Source organism: Lygodium microphyllum, chromosome 18 (genome assembly GCF_053477565.2).
Source record: "Lygodium microphyllum isolate KBCC chromosome 18, Lygodium_microphyllum_v1.1.10, whole genome shotgun sequence".
Taxonomy (NCBI): Eukaryota; Viridiplantae; Streptophyta; class Polypodiopsida; order Schizaeales; family Lygodiaceae; genus Lygodium; species Lygodium microphyllum.
The window spans coordinates 28,081,770-28,097,009 of NC_141152.1; the positions used below are offsets into that span (position 1 = coordinate 28,081,770).

Here is a 15,240-nt window from a genome sequence, read left to right on the forward strand (position 1 = left end):
AGTTGAAAAGGATGGAAAACTAAAGCTTGTAGGATTAGCTGGAGAGTCTATTCTATGGAAACTGTATGATTTGTATGGTTTTAACTTGTCAATAGACTTGGTATATGATGCTATGCATGTGTTATCTCTAAATATATTTCAAAAATACATACGAGTACTCATGAGAGCCATGTTCAATGAAAAGAAAAAGATTATAGATTTTTGTTGTGAAAAGGCTTATAAGCTCTCTCCACCCTCTATTTGTCATGGACGGTGGCCTCGTAATCCAAGTAAGTACTATGAAAGCTTTAAGGCCGAAGACAACCAAAAGTTCATCCAATGGTGCTTACCATATATTTTAGGTATCGTTGATGAGATACCAAAGTCAATTTTTGACCTAGGTTTGTTGCTCATAGATATTGCACATGCCTTCTATAGTTATAGTCGATGTATTGGTTGGTCAAAAGAATGTTTAGGTATTGTACGTACTTTGTTTTCTGCTTGGAGAGTTCGAAAGGAAGAAGCCTTTGGTGCAAATTCTTCTCCCTTAGAACACGTTGCGGGAAATGGAGAACTACTAGATGACATATTGAGACATGGATCGCATGATGTGTATTGGTGTTGTGACTTTGAGCGAATGGTAGCATTGTATATAGCGGTAAAGACTAATAATCGCTTTAACGAAATATCTTATGTAAATTATTATAAGAGGACATTCTTCACTTCAATATTTAAGTTATTAGAAATGGAAGTAGATGGGCTTTTTCCACATGAAAGAATGCTTATCCAAGTACATGCCTGTCTTGTTTTACCTGATGGTTATGCTTTCACTGATTACCAGACAACGTGTTGTTATTCATTTCATGAGAATGGCATTGTGGAGGTTTCTTCAATTGAGAAGGCAAAGAAGATGTGGAAACTTTTTGAAAGAGATGATTCCCAATATCCCTGTAACATAATGATGTGTGAAAAAGGCATTTTAATCACAAAAAAGAGAAGAGAACGTAGGCCCCTTTCATCCGACGAACAAAAATATATTTCACAATTTCTTGGTCTTCAAGAGAATACACTAGTAGGACATCTAGTTACCACATATAGAAGAATTTTTTATAATGGAGAAATATACAAGATCGCAGATGACGTCGTGGTAAAAACTGACACTTTTTGTAGTACGTTAGAAAGTATAGGTCATTGGAAAGCAAGACTCACTAATTTTTTTTCCATTCAATGGGATGGGGAGTATTACACCTTTTTTTGTGGAGAATATTACAAGCAATGCATAACTGTAAAAGAAAATGAAGAATGCTTACTTATAGATCCAATCATGGGAATGAGTGTACTACAAACTCAACGACTTCCATTTACATGGGATTGCATAAGACCATTGAGTTCTTTATTGCATAAGTTTGTTCCTTTACCTTTACATAATAGACTTATTGCATATGAGGTAAAAGATCTAATTCAAAGAACAAGATTATTACAAATAGGGGCAGTTGGTTGTATACCTCCTTGGTTGGAAAAATATGATATTGTGTTGGCAAGAAAACATGATGATATGGATGGGGAGTACATTCATGCAATGATAAGAGAGGTAAATTATGAAGAAAAAATGTGCAAATTGTCATGGTTGAAGTGTGATCATAATAGAAGTACATGGAGAATTGATATTGATGAAGATATTTGGAGGGATTGGAATTTGTGTTGCATGGTAATGTCAAACTTTGAAGTTACAAAGAGGAGAGTAACATTATCAAGTGGAGAGTCTATAAATGTTCCAATAGTGTGGAGATCACGTGATGTAACTTGACTGCTTTAGAGAGAGAGTGTGTGTGTGTTGCATTCTTGGAGATTGAAATGGGTGCTAGTAGCATTGGTCATAATGGATATCATTATCTGATCGCCATCCCATTGTGTATATCATAATGCTTTATCTATGGGTATTTGTATATTAGGACGGTATCTCGTGGATATAGCTCATGTTGTGTCTCATGTATAGGTAGTTGGACCTTTGTGTGTATGTGTGTATGTGTGCATGTGTGATTATTAAAAAATGAGAAAATTTCTTGCTTGAAGAAGATTAATGTATGGATATAATCTCTTGTTTGAGGAATACTAGCATATAAAGTTGTAAATTTGATTTTAGCTTGTATCTTGTTTGATTTTAGCTTGTCTCATGGTTTGTATAGTTGTATATTGTATCCTTTTTATATGATTGATTGATTCTTTATTGGTTGAATACTAACATAGTTTCTTGATTTAATTTTAGCTTGTCTCATGGTCTCCCCAAGTCAACAAACTCTAGATTCAATGATGCAAACTATCATCACTTTGCAAAAAACAATTGAGGAACTAAAATCAAAGAATGATAGTTCCGAAAAACAATGAGCATGAGCAAACCAGTTTCAATACAAAGTAAAAGAGTCCAGTTGCCACCTCAAAAGCAAATCAAGAGTATACAAATAGGAGATGTATCTCTGATGAAGACTCCTACATATGACCAGATTTTCAAACCACCTAAAAGGATTAGTCGAGATGACCAAGATGAGTTTGGAAAATCATTTTTACTAAAATACTATCGAGATACGCAAAATGTTAGGTATTGTGCTAATCACAGAAAAGTGTATAATTGGGTCAAGAGCTATGAGATTGGCAATGATTTGCGGTTTCATAATAATAAAGATGACAAACATAGAATTTTAGAGATCATAGATCAAAACTATGATCAAATTTTACCCCTTGAGTTTCCTGGTGCTACTTACCTTTGGAAAAAGGAGGATTTATATCTGTACTATCTTTCTGTTGCTCAAAATCTTAGAAAGAAACTCAAGAGGAAAAGATCATCTTTGGTGGATATATCTTTGGTAAGCATACTTATTTATCAAAATTTTCTCACCCCATAGATTATATACACAAGAAATTGGTACTGATTGGCACAACTATGTTTTTTTAATAGAAGAATCGTAGCTTCGAGCAAGTAGATATGCAACAAAAACCGGTAAGATTTGCAATTTTCATCTCAAGTTTTATTTTTTTCTATTGTATAATTTTTATTATCTTGATCATTATTATAATCATTTCACTTTAGGTTTCTTAGATATATTTACCTTTCATTATATTTTCTCTAAAATTTTAGGATACAAGTGAGGAGGTGTATTATCCACAACTTATGGTGGAAGAACAATGCATCTTTTCTGAGAATAGTGCAACACATGTATGTACATCGTTCACTCATTTAAATATTTTAATATTTAGAGTTTTTAGATTTTAATATTGACTTCAATTTTCTTGCTTGTACTAGTTGGAATCTCACAATGATGGTCCACCTCTTGTTTCAATTTCTGCTTCCGAAAAATGTCAAAAAAATAATGAAATGGTTAGTATATCTTGGTTTGTAGTCTTTTTTCATTTGATTGTCTCTAACATTTAACTTATGTTTCAGGACTATTTAAACTCAGATCATAGTTTTATGGAGCTACTACAAGGAAATCCATCTATATGAGGAATATATACATATATTCTTAATTTTTGTATACTTTTAAATTTAAAGATATTCCATTCTCTTCCAATTAAAGATACATTCTTAATTTTTGTATACTTTTAAATCGATAGAAGCATTGAGGCCCGACGCCGCCCGAGGGTACCTAAACAAAGCGTTGAAAAAGACCGTCAAGGCCCATGCTAAAGAAAGCATTGAGGGTACAGACCTTCTGTCCCTTTCGCATCTTGGTCCTTCCCCATGAAAAAACCTAGGGTACTTGCAAAAATGAACACTGGGCCCGAGGGTACCTAAACAAAGCGTTGAAAAAGACCGTCAACCTCTCTCTCTCTCTCTCACTCACTCAAGTCTCACTCACTCACACACACACTTGACACACACTCTCTCTCTCTCTCATTTAGCCTGAATCCTGTTGCAGCCGCAGCGAATTACCACTTTTTCTCCTCGTAGCATGTGATGCAGTAACTTACTGGGCAAATCGTTATAGCTATTATTCCTCAATATGGTAAAATCTTCATTATGATATGCAGGACCAATTTGACAGTCGGCTACGAGGAGAAAAAGTGGTAATTCGCATGAGACAAGCTGGTATGCGTGTAAAACGCTCAAAAACCACTCATCGAACAGAAGAACAATGCTGCGTGTCTCCTCCTGTGGATTTCTCTGCATCAGAAGATGCGAAAGGGAGAGAAGGTCGGTACCGAAACAAAGCGTTGAAAATGCTGCCAAAAAGGATTTCTCTGCATCAGAAGATGCGAAAGGGAGCGAAGGTCTGATTCAGATTCTCTTTGTGATGTTTGATGCAATTCTGATCGTTCTGCAGAGATGTCACTCTCTTATCCTCAATGCTTCTATCAATTTGACCGTCTCAACTCTCTTACCCTTGATCACGACAGAACATTCCCATTTTTCACACAAAAAGGCATGCAATTTCCACTCCTTGCCTTTCCACTCAGGTTTGCAGCCTCGACCATGCGTCACCGGCCCTCGGCCCTTACAAAACCATTTGATCTGAAAACCATTACACTAGTAATGATGAGCAACGATGGTTCTATATAGGGAAACTCCATAATTGATCCAAAATATGTAGAGCTCTCTCTCTCAGACTACAGACTCACTCTCTCTCTCTCAGACTACAGAGTCTCTCTCTCTCACACTCACTCTCTCTCTCTCTCTCTCTGTGGGTCTGTCTGCGTGAGGAGAAAACTCGAATCAAGCAATGTCCAAGATTATTAAGGTTCTCTCTGGGTCTGTCTGCGTGAGTTGAATCATTTGAAATACGAGATTGATACAGCCATTTTGTGTTGCCTGAAAAATTAGTATTTTGGGATTATAACAGGATAATTTAAGCATTAGGTCACTTCAGGCACCTGATCATTAGCATGTAAAATATCTCATGAGCGAGCAATGTATAAAAGAAACAGAATATTATGTTTGCAGCTGATTCAAGGTGTTTTCCTCCCGTGAAACAGGTTCATATTATCATGGGCAAGAATGGCTCTGGAAAGAGTACTCTCTCAAAGGTTAGTCTCCTGATCATGCCAGCTTTTCACCTTAAGCCAGCAGCCATTGCACTGTGTAATATCATTCAAACCTACATCCATCAACTAGTTTTTAGCTGCAAGTGTTGATATTAACATTTTCAATATTCCAACAATATACTGCTGAACATGTGTGTTTTTCTCCATGCGCCGTCAGGAGTCAGCAGACAAGGCATTGATGCCTAATTTCGAGGTTCATGAGCAGCAGGATCGGCAACATTCAGTCCACCATTCAACTCCATATTCTTCACCTCCCGCCAGTACTGATCAAAGAGTTGACGTAAAATGCACACCCAAGTTAGATCTTGAGCTGACCAGAACACGGGTGGATCATGATTCTGAATATCATGTCGGCAGTTCCAGCCATCGATCACCAGCTATAACAGACAACGTCCTGGAACCGTCCCCTCCAGCTACCAAGGAACAAGATCCCCCACCGCCCAGTGCCAGTACTCTATCTCATGATCGCAACAACCATCTAAGTCAGCTACTCGGATTGGTGCTCTCGATTGGAACCAACATCTTGCTAGTTATCTTCCAATCAACTGTTCCAATTATCCCTAAACTCCTGCAAATTCTTGTATTAATGCTTTCCCTCGGCTTAATCCTCATTATCAGCCTCGTCTTAGTGCTCCATCTCTTGGATGCATATCCAGCTGTGGAACCAGCAGCACCTGCTCGCAACGTCAACCGTGGTTATTGGAACGCTTTGGGAAGAGGCGTTTTATTTGGCTTGTACGTCCTCATTGCCGCCGTTCTGCTAGGGTTGATGTTGGCACTTGCTGCCATGTCCTACTTCGTACTTCGTGCTCATGCATGTTCTCCTCCATAGGCATCATTGGATGGGATTGAAGTTGAGATAGAGATCATGTGTTATGTGTTCTACCGAAGGTTCTCCTATTGCTTGTGTGCATAAGAGAGGAAGTAGGTCATTTTTCTTCTTGAAATAATGTGAAAAGAATGCAATACTAAAATACTAATTGTTCAGGCAACACAAAATGGCTGTATCAATCTCGTATTTCAAATGATTCAACTCACGCAGACAGACCCAGAGAGAGAGAGAGAGAGAGAGAGAGAGAGTGTGTGTGTGTGTGTGTGCGCGCATATAGTGGCAAATTTATAGAGAGAATGCATAATCGTAATGTAAGATACTGGAAAATTAGGCCAAGTCCATGAAATTTTGGCATATCATGGACTTGGCAATTTGATAATAGTGAGCTTTTTCAACCTTCTCCAACTAAGCTGGCTAGCAACATCCATGTTTGTTGACCTCCATCCTGCTTGCCAAGCGTTAGGCGCGCTTGGCAGTTCTGGCCAGGGTGGGTTCATCACAAAAAGCCAGGCTAGCTTTCTGGGAAGTCGACAGATTTTATCAGCATAACTGATCCACCACCATAATCGGCTTCCTTATTGATGGCACTGATGCTAATGTTGCAGCGCAACAGTCACAACCTAAAAGGCTTGCTTCTATGTGGGGAACGAGCCGATTATTGCATTCTTTTCTTGAGCACTGATGCTAATGTTGCAGCGCAACATCACAACCTTGGGGGGCTATTGTGACCCTATTTCCATTGATTTGGAAGACACATAGCAGTCAACTGGTGCAGGAGGTCCACCTGATGCGCCAAAGGGCAAGGCATCAGACAGTCAGAGTAGTAGGTACCGGACCGAGATTCTACTCTTCAACAGCACATGGATCAACCCCGTCCTACCGCACCCTTGATGTGTTTGGTTTGGAGACTAGCAAGCTCAACGTTAATACCCTCTTAGCTATGCTAAAGGGCTCCCCATGGGCTCTCAAATGCTCTCGGGAGGAATCGACATTAAAAATGCTTCCCAACTTTAGCACTTAGCCTTAGGGACTCAAAAGAAGACCGTAAAGCATAAAAAAACAAACCGATATGTAACCTTAGTCGTCTGTGCCCCCCCGTTCCGTTCAATGTCGAGATTCTATTTTGTTCCCTTTTTTTTTGTGTGCAGATGCGGGCAGCTGCCTGGTTGCTCGCAGAAAAGAATCAAGATCTCGAGAAATCCACGTGACATGATGACGTCGGGAGGAGGCCTGGGCAGTGAGCACGGTGGGGTGGCTGACGATCATGGGACACGTGGCGGGACGAGATTGGGAGCCCTCGATCGGGGAGTGACAGCCTGGGCACTGCCATGGGGTGTGTTGACCGGCAAACCGGCAACGAATTCAAGTTGCCACGCAAGCGGCCGTTCATAGCCACAAGCTTTTGGCCTTTTCCCTGCTAAATTAAGCGGGCCTGTATTTTGGCATTTTTTAAATCGTTTTCCTTTTGGGGACCCTTTCCTCTCAGGCAAGAAACTCATCGTCACAAGCTGCTTCTTCGTCTCCATAGCTAGACCAGATTCTTCGATCGCGGAGCACGCAGATCGCCATATCCAAGAAAGCGGGCCTGTTTCCTGTCTGACAAAAGAAGCCGCACCGTCGCGTACAATCTTTTCCACCACTGGTGTTCCCACAAGGTGCACTCCCCAGTCCCTTCTTTCAGTTTTCTCTTCCTTCTCCAGGTTTGCCTTGAACCTCAGCGAGGATTTCTCCTGCAGAAACTGAGTTAGGATGCTACTCTGTCTCTCTTTGAAGATCAGAGAAGGTCTTTTGCACATCCACACAGCTTGTTTCTGTTTACATCCATCGATCAAATTTCTGTGAATTCACTACGGTTAAGGTGACAACAGTTCCTTTCATTTGCAATTTCACCGTATTAGTTTTTTCCAGGAAGGAAATGAACGCCATTTTCACACACATACATGAATTTGCAAGTTTGTATTGGAGAACCGAGCAACTATACTTCTGGTAAATATGATAAGATGAATCTCTGCAGATCAAAGCTTACCTAACAAGACCTTAATGCCATCAAAGCATACTTATTTCAGGCATCCAGTAATGATGCTGGAAATGCAATGATCAAAAATGCTTTGCAGGAGGTAAGGGGCAGCTCCTGATGAGGGAAGGATGGTATGAGAACAGGCTTTCTAAGCTTACAAGGTTGCGATAGAAGCCTCCTATCACCTTTCAAAGACATGTGGAGTTCATGATCAGATTGTAAATTATGAGCACTTCTCCTGGAGTTGCAACACCCCAGGTGCGTGTTTTTACTTTCACATATGGACCCTTGACATTTTTTTGGAATGAGATTTTAAAACCAGTAGTATAGTGCACATGTTAGCAATAGTATTCACCTTAAAATTTGTATATTCATCAGTGCTTTGCACATAATGATGGATTTAAGATGAAATTTTAACTCCACAAAACCAGCCAGCATGATTTTATGACTTCCTCGGTATAGTCAACATACTGATATTTTATGGCAATGGACATGCATTGATATATGTAATGAATGCCATCTCTTTCAGCTCACGGATGCAATTCACATCTCAAAATTTAGCAATGTCTTATCTTTCCTCCAAATCATCAATGAGCAGGAGTATTCTCAAATCCATTGTAATAGCTATAACCAGCTGGTTCATCTTTTGTCCTGTCATGGGCTATCCTTGTGCCAAAAAGGTGTTTTGTGGGGGTGTTGTTGGGTGGTTGGGGGTGTGTGGGGCCGGGGGGGGGGGGGTTTGGATGGCTACTCTAGGTTTTGAGCTACTTGGCATGCTGTTTTAGATTTTGGCCAGCAAAATGCCACTTAAGGAGCACCTATTCCTTTGGAGATGCCTGATTGGTATTAATCCTTTGGTTCCTATACTTGCAACCAAAAGGATTGCTCCTACTACTTGTCATAGATGTGATGCTTTAATGAGACCTTTCCACATATTTTCTGCAGTTTTCCTTGTTCATAGGAGCTTATTTGGCATGTGTCTACTTCTCTCAGGCTCCCTTTTTGGTCTTTTGGATTTCACAAACTCTTTTGGCTCTTTGGTCCTTTCGGGTCAGTTTGAAGTTCTATGCCTTTCTTTTCTTGGGTCCACTTTTGGACCTTCTGGACTATTTGGGAACTTTGTAACTGGGCTGCCTCTTAGGCCATTTAATCTGGTGGCTACACTTCATTTTGCAGATCTCTGCACCAATCCCTTTCTAACAGCCTTGCCACTAAAATATTAGATAGACCTCATATTATCTTTCTTATGAGTGTTTTTTGAACTTTTTAGGGTGTACTCTTCTGTAGTGTTCAGTCACATTGTATATTGAGTCCTAATACAATACTTACCACAAAAGTATGTGTGCACATGCATGCAAATACAGATGCGCACTTGTAGGTGAGTGGTGTGTGTTTTGTCTTTTGTGTGAAAGAGGGCAACATTTGCAATCTAAATATGCTTGCTTTCCCCCTGTCTAAAGTCAGGTTCAGGATTTGAAAGGTCTTTTTGAATGTTTTGAGGCTCCCAAAGCTGTTGGCATGGCCTACTCTAGGTCTTGGGCTATTTGGTATGCAGCTTTAGTTTTTGGCCATCAAATTGTCACTTGAGGAGCACCTATTCCTTTGGAAATGCATGATTGGTGTTATTTTCTCATGTTCTATGCATTCCACTAGAAGGATTGGTCATGCTACTCATCTTAGTTGTGACAACTACGGTCTCTTTTTTTCGGCTTGACGCGATCAGAGTTGAGCCCATCCAAGTCTCCAGTCTTGTCAGAATGACTATACTCCTTGTAGGGTTAGTCCTTGACTAAATGACAAGCTGTACATATAGAGGAAATCCAATGAGACTGCTTTTGTGCATAAAGTACTGGTTAAGAATAAAAACTGAATAAGCAAGATCTGTGTGGGTGTGAGTGAGCCATAGGAGCTTTCCCACTACCTAACAACAGCTATGCTTGTTGAAGGGAGGAGCATCAGAGTCCTTAATTAGCTTCACAATAGGGGTGGCCACTTGAGTGCAGCGTGAGGAAAGAACTAATTGACTTACTGAAGGGCATACTTTTTACTGTGGCATAAAGACGTCTTGCAAATGCTGCCCAACTTCAATGCCCAAGAAATAAGAGAGAAGGCCAAGGTTGGTGATCTTGGAAGTAGAGCTTAATTGTGCCTTTAGATGTGCAATGGTAGCTTAATTTAAGCTTGCAATTAGTAGATCATCAATTTTTAACAGCATATAGCTAACCCCTTGTGGAAGATCACATGTAATGATTTGGACCATAAGGGAAGAATGGAAACTGTGAAAAAATAAGAAGTCATCCTTTTTCTAGAACCAAGACCAAGGTGCTTGCTTGAGCCCATAAAGAGCTTTTCACAATCTGAATACCTTTCCTCACAGCCTGGAATAAAGAATCCAAGCGGCTTTTCCACCTATGCTTTCTTATCAAAAAAGCCATTTATAAAAGCACTCTTAACATCAGAGCAACATGGAAGGAAGATTGGGCCCTTGGAACATCAAAATGCCATCTCAAAATGAGAGAGATGGGAAACATGATACACATTCCCAGCATGGGAACATTCCAGTTGCATTTTCCAACAATGTTCCAATGTTGGAAAGCTCCCCAACTAGGAAATGCTATCAAAGACATGGTGTTCTTGGCAAGGGACTTGATGGTCATTTTGTGGGAGACTACACTCATTGCTTGCTTCGCCTTTGTCTCTTTTCCAAGTGTGGATGCCTCCATCTCCCACTTCACCTGCTGCAGCTTGCCATTTCTCTCTCTCTCTCTCTCTCTCTCTCTCTCTCTCTCTCTCTCTCACGCATGTTTTTCATCTTTCCTCGTTCCAGATGAGAAACACACCATCATTGTATGTACTGCTTTGGTCTCATAGGCCACATTGGCCTTTTAGAGACGTTAATATACTCTCTCTCTCTCTCTCTCTCTCTCTCACGCGGACGTGTGTGCGAGTCACCAAGGTCCAAAATCATCAAGTTTCTGAACATACAAGCTATGTCCGTATGGGTGCAGGAGTGCCCCTGATAAGGTGCATGCTCATTTTTCGGGGAGGAAGGAAAAGAGGTGTGCTCTTGCACATGATTGATGCCTCAAAATAGGCACCAGTTTGAGATGGGTGTGGTAGACCTAGATGCCTTGGCTCGATCAAGGCAACATGTGGCCACCACTGATCTTGCCACACATATTCCACAGCTAGCATTGGATGCATCCGCATCGAGATGGGCTATAGCTACACCCTCATCCTCTCATGCCTAGAGCACGTTCGAGATTGTTGCCCCATCATCTACTTCTACTGCCCCTTGTTTTGACAACATGGAAACTTTGAAGCTTCATGGGACCCACAAAAGGAGGAGACTGATGCTACCATCGCTTGCTACTTCTAACGTGATCACGTTGCCTTTCATGTTGTGAGGTAATTTTAAAACTAATAAGTTTTAGGGGAAAGATGGAAAGATGAGCAAGTGTCATGTTGGTGGATCATGGTGGGAAGGCTGATGTTTGGCCTAGTACTATGTGCAACACCCACGTTCTTGGCACCCATGGAAGGTGATAATACTTGATAGAAGGTGGATGTAGGCATCTACACAAATTGTGTGGCCATTTAAGTGATGTTCAAGGCTTGATACACTTGGGATGGATACCCTTGTGTGTAGGTCCCCATGGGTGCTTGATTTGGGGGATATACCCCCACCACTGGTGCACCTCTACTATTTGGATGTGGGATAGGAATGGAACCTATGTGGGAATGAATATGAGGAGTAAATGGGATAGGTGGGATCTATAAATATGTGATGTACCAAAAGCTAAATCTTGCAATTGAATGAGAGGAGTTACCTTGTCTTCTTGCTCTTGAACCATCTTTATTGACGTTCACATGCTGGTATATGTATGGGCCAAGGTTATTATGAATACTTGCATCCATGGCCCACATATGAGACAAAGTAAACAAAGAAGGATCAGCTGAATGTAAAATTTGCATCCAGGCAGAAATGTAGCAAATCTGACATAAAACCTCAGCAGCAGCAAGGCATAGTCACAGGGGGTGCAGGGGACGCGGGCCCGGAACGCAAGGATCCCATCTTGAAACATGGGACCCGTTCCCAATGTGTCCCAAAAAGGGTGTGTTTCCATGCAGTGGTTTGTCACGAGGGGACGCGTTCTGGGATAAGCGGGATAGGGGGGACGTGTGGGATGGGACACAGGGGACGCCACATGTCATAGGGTTTTTACTATTTGCATTGTTTCTTGTAGTCTTTAGTCCACTAGTTTTATTGTTTCTCAGCTTATACTGCTTCTTGTAGTCTTTAGTTCGAGGATTCACTATTTGGTAGTTACTGCTGGACACTAGTCTTTATGTCATATGGCATTTATGATTCCCTAGTTTTAACTTTATATTGTTTCTTGTTCAGTGTTTACTGTTGGACTTCAGTCTTTAAGTCGCATAACATTTCTCAATCACCATTTGGCATTGACAATTATTGCTTTTACCCTTCAATTTGAGTATTCATTTTTATTTATGTTTCAACTTTCATGGTTCATGTATTGTTTTAAACTTTTATGGGATATTTTTAGAAGGTTTTTGAGTTAAGCTATTATATTTGTTAATGACAGAGTCAAATGCACTTCTTCAAGACGGCTCAAAATCCTGTCACAATCAGCAATATGATCAACCACAAATCTTCTATATCCATGCTCATTCAACTCTTAATTCTTCTCATAGATATCACATCCTTTAATCAACACATCATCAAGAAAGGGTAAGGTCAATTAAGGAATATACTCCCTCAAAACTTTATGCATAGCATTCATCATATGCGCCACTGAATTGGTTGCTACCTGTGGAAGCGTACACATTCTAACCAATCCAAGCGGTGTCTTCATGGTAGTGATATCCTAGCTTTCCAATGCAAGTTTGAACTGATCATATCCTGAATATAAATCACCTATAGAGTAAATTGCCACTGAATTGGTTGCTACCTGTGGAAGCGTACACATCCTAACCAATCCAAGCGGTGTTTTCATGGTAGTGATATCCTAGCTTTCCAATGCAAGTTTGAACTGATCATATCCTGAATATAAATCACCCATAGAGTAAATTTCCTTGCTTGCAAATGCTTCTGCGAATTCATCTACCACTATCGGGCCTTATCCAACATTTCTTATGGTGACTTTATTAATTGGTTGTAAATGCTGTATAAACCTCAAAGCACCATTCTTCTTTGGAATAGTAAACCACCGATTCGAATATGGAGCTGAAGAAGGCCCCAAAATCCGCATTTTGATCTTCTCGTTCAAAAGCTCCAGCAGCTTAGGCAAATATGCCCCATGCACTAGAATAGGATTTAAATTCCATGGCACATGAAGTATTGTAAAGATCACCATAGGTGCAACTATGGTCGGATTAACACATCCAATTTCATCTGGCTGAAACGCAAAGGCTTTCCCATGCCTTGCTAACATCTGCAAGAAACAAGCTCTTTCTGTAGGCAAAAGGAAGCTTGTATCACCAATTTTCAGCTCTTGTAAAGTTTCAGCTGTGAATTAATGTCCTACTCCATGTGGATCCCGTAAAGTAGGCTGTTGAGTCACTTTTTCAGCCAACCCATCACTTTCAGGTAGTAAAGGCAAAGCCACAGGCTTAACCTTCTTTGCAACTGTTTTATACTTTGTATCCACCCTTGCTTCAGCCTTATTTTAAGTATTCTCTACTCCTTGCTCAGATTTTGTCTGCTGTGCCGTGAAATTCTACATGGTATTAGAGCGCGGGGGGCTTTGAGGAGTAAAGAGTATGCGAGAGGCAAGGGCTTTAAGAGCGAAGAGGAGAAATGCCATCTACTGTATCAAGTAGCGGTGTTGGCCCATCAGGTGGTGCTGCTATTGTACCAGCAATTCAAATACTAAGGATTCATCCACCAACCTTCAACGAAGACAAGTTAGATGGTACAAACTATACTTTGTGAAAGTTTAAAATCACAACTATCCTTGATTCTTATGAGCTTTTGGAGATGGTGTTGGAGATTGACTCAAAACTACAATCCACCCTCGTCAAATTTAAGTGTTATGATTGCAAATCTTCTACGAGCTTGGAAACGAAGGAATGCAGATGCAATGTATGCCTTAGTTACAAGCTCTTTTGACAGTGTTTGGACCTTGATTCAATACACAACCAAGGCATCAGAGGCTTAGAACGTACTGAGGAGTTAGTACGAAACACGAAATCAAACAAGGATTTAGAACTTGGAGAATCAACTAGGAGCAAAGAAGTTTGCTGAAGAAGAGACAGTTAAAGCATTCATCACTCGAATCAAGAATCTGCGTGATTAGATGGCTGGCGGCGCTGGGATATAAAAAGCTAATGAGGAGCTAGCTCAGAGGTGTCTTTGGATTTGTCCACCAAAGTTTGATGGATTGGTAACTGCCCTAGACACTCAGGTGAGACCCCAAGCTTTGACGTTTGAGGAATTTTGTGCACTACTAACGGAGGAGGAGTTGAGGTTTAAAGTCCGAGAAGGTAGCAGTAGTGGAGATGTTGCATTCTCCATTAATGCGAAAGGTAAAGGTGGCTTCTCTACCAACAGTAACAAAAAGAAGAAGGGTGGTAAGAAAAAATTCAAGGAGAGTGCTTCTACTGTAAGAAGAAAAAACATACAATTGTAGATTGTTGTTAAGAAGGTAGATAAAAATAATGACACCGCGAAGACTAAAGGGAAGGAGATAGCCTATACGGTTGAAGCAGAGTTAGAGTTATTTATAACGATCATTGAGAAAGTGTATTACTCGGTGCAAGAGATACCTAACACTGACTCACGGGTATTGGATAGTGGTGCCTCCTGTCACATGACCAACAAGAAAGGTCTATATAGTTCTATGAAGCCTCTGCAAGAATCCATCACTACAATGGTTGGGAATGATGCAAAAAGTCCTACTGCATGAGGGCACATGTACTATTTTCTTTGTTACTACAAATGGTGAACTCAAGAATCTTTCAAACGTATTGTATGTTCTAGAGATTAAGAGAAATCTGCTATTAGTTGCTTCTATAACTGATCTTGGCCATGAGGTGAGGTTCAGTAAGAGGTGCAGAAATTATTGATAGTGCTAACAAAGTTGTCAACAAGGAGGTCACTGAGAATAGAGGAGCAAAGAAAGACTTCTTCTTACATAGTCAATATGGCCTTGATGGCTGAGATTATGAGAGAAGTAAAGGAACCAGCAGACTTGGAAAAAAGCACTTGCCGATCCAGCATGGAGAATAGCTATGCAAGCTGAGTATGGCAACATCATGAAGAATGACACTTGGGAGCTAGTGGATCGGCCAGAAAAGAGAAATATTTTTTATACCAAGTGGGTCTGGAAGGTAAAGTACTGATGGCACCTTA

At 40.5% G+C, this 15,240-nt stretch overlaps 1 protein-coding gene across 1 annotated transcript; it reads left to right on the top strand.

The window, feature by feature from the left end:
- The first annotated feature begins 4,101 nt into the window (after nt 1-4,101).
- On the top strand, nt 4,102-7,262 carry LOC148020704 (uncharacterized). Its single transcript, XM_087698505.1, has 4 exons — nt 4,102-4,245; nt 4,948-4,998; nt 5,174-5,751; nt 6,997-7,262. Exons 1-4 carry the CDS (start codon nt 4,195-4,197, stop codon nt 7,238-7,240), a joined length of 924 nt encoding a protein of 307 aa, XP_087554631.1. The 5' UTR covers nt 4,102-4,194; the 3' UTR covers nt 7,241-7,262.
- Nucleotides 7,263-15,240: the final 7,978 nt, after the last annotated feature.

Excerpts from the sequence above, each read along its gene's own strand:
- LOC148020704 (XM_087698505.1), top strand. The coding sequence starts at position 4,195 with ATGCTGCCAAAAAGGATTTCTCTGCATCAGAAGATGCGAAAGGGAGCG. Across the intron at positions 4,246-4,947 it reads AGATGCGAAAGGGAGCGAAG|GTTCATATTATCATGGGCAA; the intron begins GTCTGATTCAGA and ends CCCGTGAAACAG. Across the intron at positions 4,999-5,173 it reads GAAAGAGTACTCTCTCAAAG|GAGTCAGCAGACAAGGCATT; the intron begins GTTAGTCTCCTG and ends ATGCGCCGTCAG.